The sequence below is a fragment of the Symsagittifera roscoffensis genome, chromosome 3 (assembly GCF_963678635.1).
Source record: "Symsagittifera roscoffensis chromosome 3, txSymRosc1.1, whole genome shotgun sequence".
NCBI lineage: Eukaryota > Metazoa > Xenacoelomorpha > Acoela > Convolutidae > Symsagittifera > Symsagittifera roscoffensis.
In genome coordinates this window covers 77,476,420-77,492,997 of record NC_087064.1, presented here as the reverse complement: position 1 = coordinate 77,492,997, position 16,578 = coordinate 77,476,420, and the positions used below count along the sequence as shown (strand labels likewise).

General features: G+C 35.7%; 2 protein-coding genes across 2 annotated transcripts; both read left to right on the top strand.

Annotated features, from left to right (window-relative positions):
• The first annotated feature begins 116 nt into the window (after nt 1-116).
• Nucleotides 117-7,485, top strand: LOC134842141 (ER membrane protein complex subunit 4-like). Its single transcript, XM_063858345.1, has 2 exons — nt 117-481; nt 6,977-7,485. Exons 1-2 carry the CDS (start codon nt 138-140, stop codon nt 7,215-7,217), a joined length of 585 nt encoding a protein of 194 aa, XP_063714415.1. The 5' UTR covers nt 117-137; the 3' UTR covers nt 7,218-7,485.
• Nucleotides 7,486-12,645: 5,160 nt separating this feature from the next.
• On the top strand, nt 12,646-16,578 carry LOC134842690 (uncharacterized). The gene is made up of 2 exons (XM_063859141.1): nt 12,646-12,860; nt 16,257-16,578. Exons 1-2 carry the CDS (start codon nt 12,678-12,680, stop codon nt 16,548-16,550), a joined length of 477 nt encoding a protein of 158 aa, XP_063715211.1. The 5' UTR covers nt 12,646-12,677; the 3' UTR covers nt 16,551-16,578.

Genomic DNA, 16,578 nt, shown 5'->3' with positions numbered 1-16,578 from the left:
GTTTATTAATTTTTAAGTAATAAAAATGTTAAAATCTTGTTTTATCCGACCAATCAATTGCGTTTTTCCAATCAGCTAACAAGGTAGAGATTGATAGAAAGAGTTGTTTCTAGGTTGGTTAGTTTTCAGAAAGAACCATGTCGAATGCGAACAGATCGATTCAAAATCAGAAATCAGCGCGAACAAAATGGCTCATGCACGACTTCAGCTGCTCGGCTCGCAATAACAAAGTGGCCACCTCGGGTCCGCACGACCTGCTAACTAAAGTGGGCTACAGCGACAAGGCGTTGCCGTACGACGTCGTGGCAGCTCCTAGAGATGCGAGTTTGGTGACTAAGAGGTCCTGGGATATTGCACTGAGTCCTCTGAAGCAGGTGCCTCAGAATCTGTTCCTCATGTGGATGAGTGGAAACACTATCTCAATTTTCCCCATCATGATGGTCGGCATGCTTTGTATGCGACCGGTACAGGCACTCTTCAGGTCAGCAAAGTGATCTCTTATGGATTTTTATTTAAGAGAATGGTGGGCGCATGTCAAATAGCCGTGTCTCATCTGTCATTTCGGCCACACCCCCTGCAGATGTTTTTTCCAACGCATTTTGATTTCCACTGAAAGCTCAAAAACGGCTATGATTGAGATTTTTTTTAAAATCAACAAAGGCTGATGGTCGAGAAAAACTTGTATCCAATATTTTTGGTTTTCAGACCAAAATTGATGAAGGCTAACTTAACTCCCCACTTGCTTCTGCTACAATTTTAAGTCATATTTACACCGAAGACTTTAGTCAAGGTGTTATGGTATCGTGTAACGGGGTTTTTTTTTTTTTAATGTTGTCTGTTGTCAAGTGTCGACAAATAACGTCCACAGTTATCAATTATCATGTGGGCTGGACTATATCGCGCTATGTCACGTGATTGCGTATGTTTGTTTCTTTATTTGTTCATCTATATTTATTTAATTATCTGTTCTTCTATTTATTTAATTATGTTTAGTTTGCTTATATTTATTTATAATTGATGTATGTATAATTTTAGCTCACGAACTGTTATTTCAGGCTCTTTGTCAATATAGTAAAATTTTGGTGTATACATGTGTTAGTACGATTTTTAGTTCTAGAAGTGTTATTTTATGATCATCGTTGATATATCAAAAATTTAACCTATACATGTGTTAGTACGATTTTTAGTTCTAGAACTGTTATTTCAGGCTCTTTCTCGATATAGCAAAATTTTGGTGTATACATGTATTAGTACGATTTTTTGTTCTAGAACTGTTATTCTTCAATTATTAGTTGTTCAAGTTGTTTGGTTTTTGCTTCAGTTTCTATGCCTTCGGTGTATTGCGCGTAGCGCCTATGTTCATTCTTGTCTTGATGTTTTTCACCTTACTCAAGTCCCCATTAATTTAAAAAAATTAACACTAAAAATCAAGGAAAGTTTTGTTTGAATTTTCAATAATTTCTCCACGTTGAGTTACTTTTCACATGCACGAGCAAGTCACTTTTAATCGGGTACTAGTCTTTTACCTTGATCAGTTTTTGCAAATCCGTTAGAAATTAAATTTGCTTTTTTGTTCACCTTAACAACTTCCAGGATCCTTTTCACTTGATCTGGAGGTAAGTAATGCGGCGCCTTGGCTCCTTAATGTAAGGCGTGGATTCCTGCCGGTACGTGATTTTTTTCATTGTGTATGAAATCGAATTTTTTTCCAGGAAAAAATAAAATGTCGGGATTTGGCTTAAAGCCTTTTTTTCGGGATTAATATCTAATAATTGAAAATGTCTTCCAATTTAAACAATTTTTATTATAATTGACAAATGTAAACTAAGAAGCGTGGTACGATGGGTTTTCTAGAATTGTATTTCATTTTCAAGCTTTTTTCTACAGGTAATTTTGCCTTTTTTCTGATTTCAGTTGTCTTCAAATTGTTGTGTTCATGCAATGGGCATAGTCATTGCATGACGGGCATTGAAAGTCGCGTTAAACTAGTCGATTTGTAGCACTGTTCGAATCGGGCTCACAGCTGGCCTCATTTTGCAATCGCAAAATTAATTGCAAAAAATTGGCGTAGCGTTGGATGGTGTTTCCTAAACATAGTTTTAAAATCCTAGTAGAGCTGTTGGGAAAAAATGATTTCTGCGTTTTTTCTACGCAAAATTAAAAACACTAACCCTACATGGTCGTCAGTTGAGGTCAACTGATATTTCATTGCGACGTCTCTCCAGTCGGGAATCGAGCTGCAATGCCAAGGTTTCAAATAAAATGTTGTTTACACTTGCGCACTGAAGCGATGTAGTGTTATAGCACGACGTGTTTCTTTGCGAAGTTTTTTTTCTGAGCCATTTAATTAGTATGCGTTATATGCATTTTGATGAGGCGCATTCAGTGCGGTCTAATTAAATAACATGAGTATGTGTGTAATCTACACTACTTAATTGTCGCTCCTCGTCCCCACTTCCGAACTTTGGGGGTGTCTAAAAAAAGATTTAAAACTGTCGCTTAAAAATTCGGTTGAAAAACTGTCGCAGCAAGTATTAGTCTCATTTTTGGAATGTCGTTGAACATACTTCATAGTCCTATTTAGGTCACGGTGATTTTTTTCAGGAAAAGTGTAATAATTTGATCAGGCTCAATTTTTTTCGGGGTTTGACTTCTGATTGTTATTAAGATAAGTTCGTTTCTTTTTTACACAAGCAAAGCTTGTGTGATAGTATGAACTCTCGTTGTTTTTTTCCAAGTGTTCATTTATTGCAGGATACAAGTGTTTTTGATTTACTTATGTAATTTGTAAAATGAAAATCCCCGAATTTGTATTTTTTTCTGCTTGCAAATTTTATTCGGTTAAGTAATCTCTTTTTGTGTTGCTTGGAGGTCAAAATTATTTGCCATGCTTATTTGCTTCTAGATAGACAGGTGGTTGAAGCTTACTTTGAATTTCCACGAAATTTTGTTGACGCCGGTTTAGGTTTATCGGAGATAATCTTAACTTTTTTTTCGCCTTATCTGACTCTCGGTAAAGTATCCCCTACCATGTTTTGAAAATCATTGCAGATAAATGCTCAAATCTTTGCTGAGGTAATTTCAATAAAGTTTTACTGATGCTTTTTACACAAGCAAAGCTTGTGTTATAGTATGAATTCTTTTTTTCCAACCTACATCGCAAATTTTGTTGCGACAAAATGTGTTCGTTTTGATCAATAACCAGCTATTAAGTACAGCCAATGCTAAGGATACTAACACAGACTATTATATTACAAATAACACTAGCTTCAAGGAATCATAGATCTGTAGCGTAGAGGTATGGAAGGCGACCAGCATTAAAATGAGAGGGCTCGAACCGTGGCAGGGTCGGATGTTTTTTTGACTTTATCTAAACTAGTTAAAATACGTCCGCTCTATAAATTGAGGCATGTTAGTTAGTAAATTTCTTTTTTTAAATTGACTGGTACTGCTAATGCGTCATAGTTGGTTTTAGTCATTTAGCAATTAGGTAGACTCATAATTGGCGTGTGTCACTTGAGAAATTATATAGACTCAAAGTTTTACTCGTTCAGTTTTTCCCAGTAGCATTATCGGTCATGAAGGCAAGGAAACAGAAAAAAGTAATTACCTTCAGAATCAACCTTCAGAATCATATTTTTGCTTTTGTGTGGGAAGTGCAGCTTCGCATCTGTGTTAATATCAGTTTAAAAGATAGGCTAACTCATTTATCGAACATCAAAAATTTTTAAGTTCAAGAAAAACGTGATCGACTTCTGGTTTCGATTTTAATTTTCAGATTTTGGAATAAAATGTTTACCTATTGTTTCAGTTTTCTCAATGGGGTCCAGAAAGGGGTCATTGTTATAATAAAAGTGCCGGTCATAATTTTTTCATGAAATTCAAAGATTCTGAAGGTAATTACTTTTTTCTGTTTCCTTGCCTTCATTGTCTCTTTTCCAACGGTCTGTTGGCTCTGTTTAATTATTCAGCTTGTTTTATTTTTTTTTCTGGGAAACGAGCCTATTTTGTTTGAACTGTTTGGGCTAAATTGTTTCTGCGTTATTTAAACTGCATAAGCTATATCTGCTTTGGTAAAGTTGTCGAACATCAAAAATTGTCGAAAAGTTGTCGAACATCGCAATTAATGTTATTTCTATTGCTGGTCATAACAAGCCTCGATGGGGCGGTATTCGGTTTTCGTTTCGAATACAGTTTGAATCTTGGTAACTTAGTTCCGACGCGAGTCAGTCTTAACGTTTTCTTAACTCAGGGACATCCGACGCTAGTTTATACGACTTGTCTTTTGCCTCGCTTTTAATTACCCCGAGGCAATATTTAACGGTTTGGATTCGTCGTTCCCCTGTCTCAATTGCTCCGTTGTGGTCTACTGGTGCGAATGATAACTTAATAAAATTGTTTTTAGAGTGTAGTTACAACTTTTTCCTCTAAAAGTTGTAACTACACTCTAAAAGTTGTAACTACACTCTAACTACACTCTAAAGTGTAGTTACAACTTTTTCCTCTATTTAGATCTCTGTCTGTCCTACACCGAATAATGTTGATAGGATAAGATTAACGCACTCTTAGTTCACGATACAACATACCATTTAGTAAAATGTAGTTTTACGAGAATGCCACTGTGCTACAGAATCTATACGATTCCGAATTTTGACCACAAGGTCAATTAACGATTAATAATCAGGGCTAAACCTCAACTGAAGTTTAAGTAAATAACTTATAATGCATGTCTATTATGAATTTATAAAGGGGTTTCATAATAGGGGATAACGTTTTCTGACTGGCGTCTTTCTGCATTTTTCTCTTTGGACTCACTCCTTGGATCAAATCGATCATTTGGTGCTGCTTTCCTCGCTGTTTCGGTTTGGTTGATCTCGGGAAGTTTTGGAATGCTTGACTTACCAGTTCTGTACCAGTTTTGAAGGTTCGCTGACTCATGTTTGTTGTAGAGAAGGCTGTCGCGATAGGTATTGGGTTACCCAGTGAGTTTGACACAGTGCTGATTCATGTTATGGCTGTTGATTTTCCGGTGTCAATGTCACTCATGTGGTTTGTTTCCTTCCTATTGAAAGCGTCTCTATTTGAAGCGCTCTCAGTGTCCGGGTTTGATGATACATTCGAATATGTGGCTGTTAGCTGCTTGTCTTCGTCCAAGTTCTTTTTCTTCTGATTGGACGTGGTTTGATTGGTTTTCTCGGTACTGGTATCAGCTGGACTCCTACCGTTCGCTTTCCATGTTGCAGAGGTCTCGGTTTTCGCATCGTTTTTTCTCGGGCATTCTTTTTTCGGGCTTTCCTTTCCTGAAGATCCCATGGTTGAAGCGCTACTAGGCCCTGCTAGCGATGCTGTATTTGCGACCTGTGGATCTTCTGAGTCGCCTGGCTCAGTAGTAGACTTGTGGTTCTTTGTTTCTCCTCTCGGGCTATTTTCCTTCCAGCTGCTGTGACTTAATTTACGAATAGGCCTTCTGATTCCTCGGCAAACATAGAGACAGAAAAGGGTAACTTTCGTTGTGGTGCTCAGATTTATGCTCCACGAAGACGCTGAGTCATGTTGGCCTACATCTTCCAGATCCGGGAAGAAGACTAAACCATTTTCTGGTTGTACCAACGCTGAATATGGTGTGTATGTTAATATATTTCTATCTTGTGCTTTTTTTTCTGCAAAGTTACTCTTAGTCTTCTAACTAACTGTTGTTTTACTTCGTACTTGAACTTGTTTAGTTCGGAATTGCTTACTTGTGTATTCGAACCTTGTAGTTAGGTCTCGCTCTGCTCTAGTTTCTTTTTTTGATTTCGGGAAATTGTTATCTTGCATTTGTTTTTGTATGACCATCTAGTCCTCAGATCAACATTTTTGGTGGTGAATGACCTCTGGAGTCAGTGGTGATATCAGTCAGTTTTTTGGTTTCAACTAGATTATTTCACTTTATCGCAATTAATGTTATTTCTATTGCTGGTCATAACAAGCCTCGATGGGGCGGTATTCGGTTTTCGTTTCGAATACAGTTTGAATCTTGGTAACTTAGTTCCGACGCGAGTCAGTCTTAACGTTTTCTTAACTCAGGGACATCCGACGCTAGTTTATACGACTTGTCTTTTGCCTCGCTTTTAATTACCCCGAGGCAATATTTAACGGTTTGGATTCGTCGTTCCCCTGTCTCAATTGCTCCGTTGTGGTCTACCGGTGCGAATGATAACTTAATAAAATTGTTTTTAGAGTGTAGTTACAACTTTTTCCTCTAAAGATTTTTGCTCGGGGGCATTAAATTTTTCTGGCATCCAATATTTGAAATGTATTTTTTCACAAATTATGCGTCTGTGTCTATTAAAAAAACCTTGTCTGTGTTGAATTTTTAAAACTTTTTACCATCGGAGTTTTTTAATTTCTACGATCGGTGTTTTTGATTTTTTTTTCTACCCTACCTGTTTTGTCTTCGTGTTCTGAAGGGAATATAAGCTCAATAGGTATTATAACGCACTCTAATGTCAAGATAATGTCAAGATATTATACTCAGGGTCATGCCTCGATAAGCTGCATAGCTTTTTGCATGATCCTTGGTGGGTTTGATTTGTACATGTGGTTTATTGTTTACCTGTCTGTATAATATTACTCTCCTAAATAAACTATTCAAGATAAAACAAACTGTTTTTTGAAGTTTAGTTTTCGACAATGCAATCTCTGTATTATAGAGTCGTTATGATGGCTGGTGACCACAAGTTCAACTAACAATAGGAATCCTTCAAGGCTAAACATAAACTGACATTTACATAAAATATTAGTATATGTATATCTCTAAAAATCTTTTCCATTCGCAGGAATACCATGCAACCAGCTGGATAACAAGTGAAGCGCATTCATTATCACCTAGTTAAGAGTAATGAACGTAATGAAGACTCTTATATAGGTCTTGGTGATTTCTTTGTTTTTTTTTTTAATAGTCAGTTATTTGGACAGAACTGTTTTGTGGCTTCAGTGTGCAGGCCATGTTCTCTCAGTTCGACTTCCCTCTCGGGCCAGGAGGTGTGCCTGCTGTGATGCAGAAGTGTGTCTACTTGCTGGGACTCCTGTTCAACATACTGTTGGCCATGTACAAGTGCAGTTCCATGGGGCTTCTGCCCCTCAACCAATCAGACTGGATCGGATTCCTCACTCTGCAGACCCCGGTAGAGTTCACACCTGGACGCTACTCATTTTTCACCACCACTACTACATGATGTGCACTTATGAAGTCGTGACATGAAGTAGATTCATTTGTAACATTTGGAAAAAGAATTTTCATGTTTGTTGCAATTAACATTATTTTGTGCTTAAATGCGAGCGTTTCAGGTTCCAAATGTTTCAAATAGATCACTCCGCTATTTAATCAGATAAATAAATTGCAATTGCAATACGTGTTGCTTTGAAAAGTAGTAATGTTACTCATTGTTTAATTTTCCCTAGCGTTTGTATGTTTTTCCTTTAAACTCGATATTCTGAAACGTGGTCTTTGAATCTGGTAAGATATTAAACGCCATCAGCCTTGAACATTTCTGTTGTAAGTACCAATTATAAGCTCAAAAGGAATCCTTGATGCATTTAATGTGATCGAACAAATGACAATGAGAATATGACATAGAAGAAAAACGAAGTACGTGATGAGATGGACGCGATTGGCTCACTGTATTCATTTTTTTGCGATTTTAATAATATAATTTTATGACAAAAACTGTTTTTTGCAGTTTTTGTAATTTTTGGTTTTTCTTTTCATTTGATTTTAATCGCAGTCATTCATTATTGTTCCGACTATTTGAAAAATGGGGAGAAACTTCATATTCGGGTGTTTTAGTTTTTTTGTTTTCCACGCAAAATCATCTACCACAAATAATCATTATCGGAGAGAGTTGAGTGATATATCAAAGTATAGCTCTTTCAGGCGTGATTCGAACAATTTTTCAAAAGTTTCCCAGGTTCGAGAAAAATGGTTTGAAATTTTTGACTTGAGTAAAATAAGTTTTTGGAGGTTTTTAATGCCATTTTGAGAATAAAAATTCAGAAAATTTCTGCAAAACGTCAGATCCTTTTATCACACCACACAAAAAAGACAAATTTGAAAAAAAAATCGTAGATTTTTAAAGACTTTTGGAACACTGTGCTACTTGCACAGTAACCGGCTATCCTTGTTCATTTTTGTATCGCAAGTGATCGGGTTCACCCTTTTGACAAATTGGAAAATGTTTCAAAGCTTCAGTAACTTGATTTAAAAGTCCTATTTTGCGTGCAAAAGTCAAGTTATCAAACCAAAGTGACATGTTTCAAAGTTTCGTCATTTGAACAGCTTGCTTGAAAAATAAATAAATGTTTTATTTGAGTTGCCTGTTGATGCTTGCGATTAGCAAGCGTTATCAAACCGGGATAAAAACTTTCTTTTTCGGTTTACAAATGATTTAAGTGACTCTGTTAAACAAGTTGTTAACCCGAAAAAAAAGTTTTTATTCCGGTTTGATAACGCTTGCTAATAAATCAAGATACAAATGATTTAAGTGACTCTGTTAAACAAGTTGTTATCTTGGTTCATAATAAATTCAAACTTCTATGCGTTACTGGTCAACTTCGCCTTGAGGTACTGAATTTGCCTGAGACGGCGAAGGTCCTGGGTTTGAATTTGACCAGGACCTGTTTTTTTTTCAAACGAAATATAATGTTTCAATGTAAATCGGCAAATTATTTGTCTGCTTATCTCTTGCGGCTAGAAAACTTCAATTGAAAGAACCGGTTGCGATAAGTGTTCCTGCAGAAGCGCTGATTCTTTTTTTGTAAGAGAAATGTTATCTTCTGAAGAAAATTAGTTAAATTTTTTACTCTTCTCACTTATTTTAATTGAGAAAAAACTAAGGTTTTGGGCAAAGTTCAATTTTTGTAATCACAATTTTATTGCCACATCAATATAGCAATTTCATTCAATATCAAACAAGTAGTTCACCTAGTTTTTTCAAAATTTAAATAGTTTTCTACTTGTTTTTATGTTTGTGCTGTATCTCCAGTAGTGCGAAGCTCCGCTTGGCCTCTGTGTTGAAAAATACTTTTGTGCGAACCAATTTGAAGTAACCAAGTCAATAGTTTGTATCCTTTCATTATTTAGTGGCTTTGATTAGTTGCTTGAAAAACTACGTTTTCCTACGCCCCGATTTAATACGCTATTTTAAGAAATCAAGATTTCAAATTTTCCTTGTTGCCTCGTGTGCAAGTGGAGGGGTCACAAAAACGGTGCAAATTTTTACAGAACAGTTTCATTCCTCTGTATCGTAACACTTCGAGCTTGCGAGCGTTAGATTGTTAGTACGAACCTTCTTTTTTTTCTAACCCAACTCGCAAATAAAAGTGATCATTAAAATCGTTCACTTATTTGACGGCACTTTTGCTACAATCACGATCTGTAGGATTGGAAATTTCATAGCATTTGTTCTCTGCTTTATTTGTGGCTAGTGGTTGCAGATTCTCTGGGTCGCAGATCGAAACCGAGATGTAGCCGATTTTTTTTACATATTCGTGGCTCATTTATACTTTTTCTTACTGCTCTTTATAGAGCTGCTTTTTGTCGTGTTTTCGCGAGTGTTTTCTAAGCTCAGCTTTGCTTCTGTGTAATGTGTCGTCTTCTACATATTTTGTCAGTTCTACTTCTAAATCAATTATCCAATTTAAGGCTTCGATAAGTAACATGCTTGTATTGCTCACTAAGATTGGGATGATCTATTTATTGAAGTCAAACTTATTAAGAGTAATGAACGTAGTGAGGACTCTTATAAAGGTCTAAAGTTTTTTTATTTTTTTTTTCTGGAAAAAGTCTCTAAAATTTAATCACGCTCAATTTTGAATTTCGCGGTTTTTTGTGCTTTCTTTGTTCAGTGCATTTTCTTTGTTGTTTAAAGGAAGGCAAAATCAACTATCGAAAAGCAAAAGTGTAAAGACTACGAAAAACGTGATCGACTTCTAATTTTGAAAATGGAAAGTAATTATCAGATTTCTCAGCGAAATATTTTTTTTCTCCTTCTGGTCCAGTTTTCTCAAATTGGGTATATTTTAACAAATTTTAAAGTGTCCATCCTTAATTGTTCTTCAAATTCCAAGAACAATAAGGCCATCTATTTTTTTCATTGAAGTTCAAAAGTTGAGAATTAAAAAAAAAACAATTCAGTTTTTGTTTCAGTTTCATTGCGTTCATTAGTTGGCTATGTTCAAGTTATTATCGGTTAAATAGTACGCTAACATCAATTTGTGCCTCCATAAGGGTCGGTTAAGTCAATGCTTATAAGTCCCTGATAAACATTTTATTTCAGTTGGTGTGTTACTTCAGGGTGTAATTGAAAGCTAAAGGTTATGGTTTATTTATTTTTAAACCAATTTTAAAAGACAACCATACCTCCCTTGTAACCAAGTTCCTAGCCGAAACCCCTCCGTCTAAAGTTATTTGTATCCCTCCCCCAAAGATTGACCCCTCTGAAAAATCTCTCCCACGTTTCACGCGCTGTAAGCTCTCCCAACTCCGGTCTGGCTACAGCCGGCTCCTTAACACTTACCTATCCCGCCTCGACAGCTCCATCTCCCACCTTTGCCCAACCTGTTCCCTTGCCCCCCACACAACATGTCACCTTTTCAACTGCTCCCAAAACCCCTCCCCACTCACCCCAGCAGACCTGTGGCTTCGGCCGGTAGAGGTTGCTAAGTTCCTTGACCTGGAGACAGAAGAGCCCAACCCGACCCGCGTGGGCTAACAACAACAACATGGTTTATTTAAAAAAAAAAAGATTCGTGATCATATCGCTGATAATTCGCGTCGATGATATGTGAGAATAGTGCCTTCTTTATGAAATTTTGGCCATTAATGTTCATAATTTTAGGGTAGTTAGGGGCTTTTGAAAGTTGGTTGTTGCTTACATTTGGTTCTGTTTCTCGTTGTTGTGCTTTATATCTGGCTTCCGTGATCCATTTAATAGCATACAGCTTATCAGCATTTGAATGTACATCTTTTATATATTTAAATGCTATCTTCGCTATATCGCCAAGTTTAAGCATTTTCAACGTAATGTTTCCACATGTTTAAAGAAATTTTTGACGTTTGACGTTTAAGCTATATCATATATTGCACGTTTTTTTTTGACGTTTAAGCTATATCATATATTGCAATGGTCAAAGAATTTTTTCGGTTTTACAATTTGTATTCAGCGTTTATTTCACCGAGTCTGAAATTGGCAGCCCAATAACGGGATGATGTCATGGTTGCCGAATGGGTTGCGAGTTTGGCCTCCAATTATGATTATGAATGCTCAAATTCTTTTTGTATACGAGATACGACGGTTTTTGTGAATTTTTTCAAAAATTTTCCGAAAACTTCAATTACAAAATAATTCACAAAATTTGAAGTTCTCAGCCCTGTAGTTGGGTTCTGTTCAAGTTCTTGTAGTTTTCGAGGTATGACGTGTTTTATAATTTATTTTTAGTTTTTCAGAGAACTTAGATTTTAAAAAATTCGAAAGAATTTAACTTCCCAACCTTGTAGTTGGGTACTGTAAAGGTACTCTCATGAGCTGCAAACTGCAAATCTTGCGTCTTATTATGGCCGCTCAAATGCTCTTAGTTTCCGAGATGTGATGTTTGTTATGTATTTTTTTCAAATTGTTCAATGAACTTAAGATATGAAAATTTTGAAGTTCCCATCTCTATACTGAGGCTTTGTCAGAGTACTACCACGATTTGCGAAGTGTACCTCCAAATGTGATTGCTCAAAATCTTGTAGTTATCGAGATAACGTTTTTTATGATTTTTCAAAAAAAATTTCAGAAAATTTAAAATATTTTTTTTCTTCAAAATTTGAAATTCCCAACCCTGTAGTTGGGGTTGTCAGAGTACTCTCAGGAGCGAATCTTGCCTCTATATATGACTGCTAGAGTCTTGGAAGATTTCGAGATTTGACGTCTTGTATGGTTTTTCAAAAAAAAATTTAAGAAAACTTGTTTGAAATTCCCAGCGGTGTAGTGGGGTACTGTAAGAGTACTCTCAGCAGTTGCAAATATTGCGTCAAAATGCGACTGCTCACTTGCTTTTAGTTTCCGAGATGTGACGTTTCCTAGTTTATTTTGAAACTTTTGAAAGAACTTAAATATAAAAAACTTAAATGATTTTTCAAAATTTGGAAAAAAAAACTTGAATAAAAAGCTTTTTAATTTTTTTTTACTAACCCTGTAATTGAGCGCTGTCAGAGTATACTCAAAGGATACAGATTTTATTTCCGTCAATTGCGGTTTTTTATGAGTTGTTGAAAATTCGAAGCACCGGAGATGCGTTAAACGCTAATATATTTATTAAAATCGGAATATTTTTCGAAGTGGATGTGGCTCAGGTGTATTGTGAAAAAACGAATATTAGAGTATGCATGCATATGATAGTGTTGACAAGATATGATAGGGGTAAAAATTGTCACCATTTTAAGTCGGAGAGTTTGATATGTTGACTTTGAAAAACTTAGTTGAATTTTGATTGCATTTTGTTTGTTTTCCAACTCGAATTTCATACGGATTGGTGCGTTTAAAGATTTTTTTATTGGTCAGTTGAAAGTGGATGTCATAAAAACTACCAAATGTACAAAAAATTCTCCCCAAAGATCTTTTTTGATCTGATGGATTTGGCAAGTTTCAGTTATTATGGTTCGAGTTAGGAAGCGGTATGCCATATGCGAAGTGACATACAATGTGGGCATGCAGTTTAGATATGGGATCACGAAGATTCTCATGTCCAATGTCCTTCTGAACGAGATCAAAGAGGAACACGGGGAGGTGGGCTACGCGAGACTGAAGCCGAATCTCAGCTGTGTTTACTGCAATCAGGCTTGTCATATAAAAGCAAGATAGCCGGTTACTGTGCAAGTAGCGTAGAATGTTCCGTCCACACTCTTTAAAAAAATACAAAAATGTTTTCTCAAGTCGGTGCCGTTTTTTTTCTGCATGTTGTGATTACACTTGCGAAGCAAAGTGTTAGAGTACGAACTTTCTTTTTTTCCAACCTAAGCAAATATTGTTGTGACTAAGTCGCAAATTTTGTCTTGCAAATATTGACTTCAAGCAACAATATTTGCTGCATCGAATTGGCTATACAAAATGTTTGGCAATTTGTTGCAACCTTACAGATTATTGATAACAAGTGCTTTGACATTCGAATAGTTATAAGTTTACAAAGTTGGTTCATTTTTAATTCATCAATTGAACCGATGAAAGCTATTTATTTCAAACAACATAACAATAATAAAATCTGGATTTCAGAAGTTTTCTAACTCAATATATCTCGCAATTTTTTGAAATGCATAATTTATACATAATGTGGCTTTTTGATTTGCGATTTATTACATGCAAAATTGTATTTTTTTGTATTTGGTGCTACTTTTGCTGCATCGAATTGGCATTTTATTAGCATATGTAGCTGTGTTTTTGGTGGCTAGTTTTTGGGGATTTTAAGCATCCGTGGCTGAATGGTTAGTGCGTAAGACTCAAATTTGCTAGATCGCAAATTTTTGCTTATTGGAGTTTTTGCTAAGCCTCGAAATTCGAGGCTTATTTCTACTTTTTTCATGTCACTTGCTAGAGCTGCTTTTTGGACGTGTTTTCGAAAGTGTTTGTGAAGCACAGCTCCGCCTCTGTGTAAAAAAATTTGAACGAAAAAATAGAACTTAGGCATATTTGAGAGTCATAGTAAAATAGGTCAATTGGAAAAGTTTTTCAATATTTTTTTGCGGAAATTTATTAATTTATTAAGTTTTTGATTCCCAAAACTGCGCTAAAAAACTCTAAAAACTACCTTTTCTTCAGTTAAACTAAGTTTTCAACGCTTAAATTAAGCCTAAATAAGCTATTGCAATTACTAACTACCTTACTAATGAGCTCGAAATTAGACCAAAAATTTCAAACCGATTTTCTCGACATTATGAAATTTTTGTTGAATTTTTAAATGTCGTTTGAATCACGACACTGAAAGGGCTTTAATATGTTATATCCCTCAACCCTGTACGATGATTATTTGGGGTAGCTGATTTTGCCTGAAAAACAAAAAGAAAAAAGCTATAACACTCGAACCAAAGTTCCTTCCCATTTTCAATGGTCGGAACAATAAGTGCAAAAGATTCGGACTGACACAATTATTGCAACCGGGTACTGGAATTTCTCAGTTGAGAACTATATACAAAGGATGACTTTATTTGGTGGTCAACTCCAAGTTTAGTGATAGCATTGTTTGAATCCCTATTTTTTGTTCTTAGTATATCGCGTCTGTATCCAGGGCTAAGTGGCTAAAAACCTAATTTATTTTTATTATTTTTCCCCGTTTCATCGATTTTGGTCAGCTTACTTTTAAACACTAGCCAGCTCGCGAACGTAGTGTATTTGTACGAACGTTCTTTTTTCCAACCTAACTCGCCAATAAAAGTTCATTACAATCTTTGCTATAATTGCGACTAGTGTTTGCGATTTATTTAGCGTCCGTGGCTGAGTGGTTAAAGCGTGAGACTCATCATCTCAAAGTCGCAGATCGAAACCGAAACGTAGCAGAATTATTAAATCGAAGCTTATTTCTACTTTTTCGAATTGCTTTTTATAGAGATGCTTTTTGTCGTGTTCTGGCTCGTGTTAGCGAAGAGCAGCTTCAACCCTACATCATGAGAACTGCCCATGAGTTTTTGCATGCAAACATTTTCAGAAACAGCTAATTAGCTTTTTCAATTAATGCCGTTTGCCCCAATTATGCAACTCTCTCAAGCAATGAGCAAATTTTTAGCAATATTAATGAACTTAGACGCCCTAGCCAGCCCGAAAATAGCTTTTTATAAGCCAATATTGTTTTGCTGTTTAATTATTTGAAATTTGTAAAAACAATTTTTTTCTGCCGTCAAACAGCAATTTTAGTTGAAATAACTCAGTTTCTGATTTATTAAGTGTTGATGAATGAAGTAACAATGATGAAAAGGTTTATCGATCTCCCAGCGGAATAGAGTTTTCTTATTGAACCGACCCAGTCTTCTCTTATTGAATTAATTTCAGGAAAAAAAGTGTCAATCGAGTGTCAAAGAGCTTTAAGGCCGGAAGTTTTTTCTTTGCAAAGGCTTCAAATACTTAAAATTTCACCGACATTTTTCCTTGTCTGTTTGCTATGTTATCTACATGCAGTTGTTCTCTGACGTCTAATTTAGCTTTCTTTTTTACACAAGCAATGCTTATGTTATAGTATGAACTATCTTTTTTTTCCAACCTAAGACGCAAATATTGATGCAATAAATTGTGTTTATTTTGAAAGTGTTCATTTTGATCAATAACCAGCTATTAGGTGTAGTCAATGCTAAGGATTTGAACACCGACTGTTATTGATCCGACTTTCGTAACGGAATATTTGTGCTCGGGTGGTTTTTTTTCTTCAGAAAAAATTCGACTTTTTAATTACCCAATTTTGACGGAATCTTTAAAAATATTTCAAAAAGTATTGTTGTCCTGAGCTTAAATTTGGAAAGATATTTCACCTGTGATCATTTTTCGTAAAGTTATGTGGGTTTTAAAATTGGGTTTTAATTTGGGACAATTAACGCGCGATATCTTTCGCGCTATTAACGCGTAAGCGGAGATTTAATCCGTCATACAAATCGTTCCAATTTGGTTGAAGGAAGCCTACTTGCCATAATTGATTTGTTACTAGGAGCGAAATTTATCACTTTGTACTTAATATGGCTTGTGGGGGGATGGTTTTCACAAAAAGTTAAAAATTGAAAAAAAAATTCATTTTATTTTGGTTACATTTAATTTTGTTACATCATGTTATTACTGTTATATAGAGTGCTCTATAAATTGAGGCATGTTAGTTGGTAATTTTTTTTTTCAAATTGACTAGTTATGCTAATGCGTCATAATTGGCGTGCATCACTAAAGAAATTTTGTAGACTCAAAGTTTTACTCATTCAGTTTTTCACAGTAGCATTATCGGTCATAATTTTGCTGGTGTATGCGAAGTGCAACTTCGCCTCTGTGTAGATTTATATTTTTTGGAAGATGAAATTGAATTGGTTACTAGATAGCTGAAATGAGAAAACATTCTGAAAGCTGCAATTTGAGTAGGCAAAAAGCAATGAAAAAAGGAAAAAATTAGAATTTTGAAAATCTTGCTCAAAAGTCTGTAAAATAAAGTCTGCAGAAATGCTCAGATGGCCATTTGTTCTAATATGTTTTAATGACAAGTTTGACTCTAAATAGGCAACTAAAGTGTTCATCATGTTCTACGACCGAGAACACGCCAATATTGTGGAGACGTCAATCGCAAACGTGAAGCAACTAGGCAAGGACTGTCAAGTCAAGTGTAAATTACTCCACTGCTCTCACACTGCGAAACAGGCCCACAAGTTTATCGCCAAATATCAGAGGGACAATTTATTGAAAGAGAGGAAAAATTCGAGGAATATCGAAGAGAGGAAACTGATCATGCAGAAAGTGAGGGAGATGAATGCCACATTGATGACCATTGCTCAACGTGGTTTTGATTTTGACTGAATTTGATTTTTAGTTTGTGTCTCGGTTA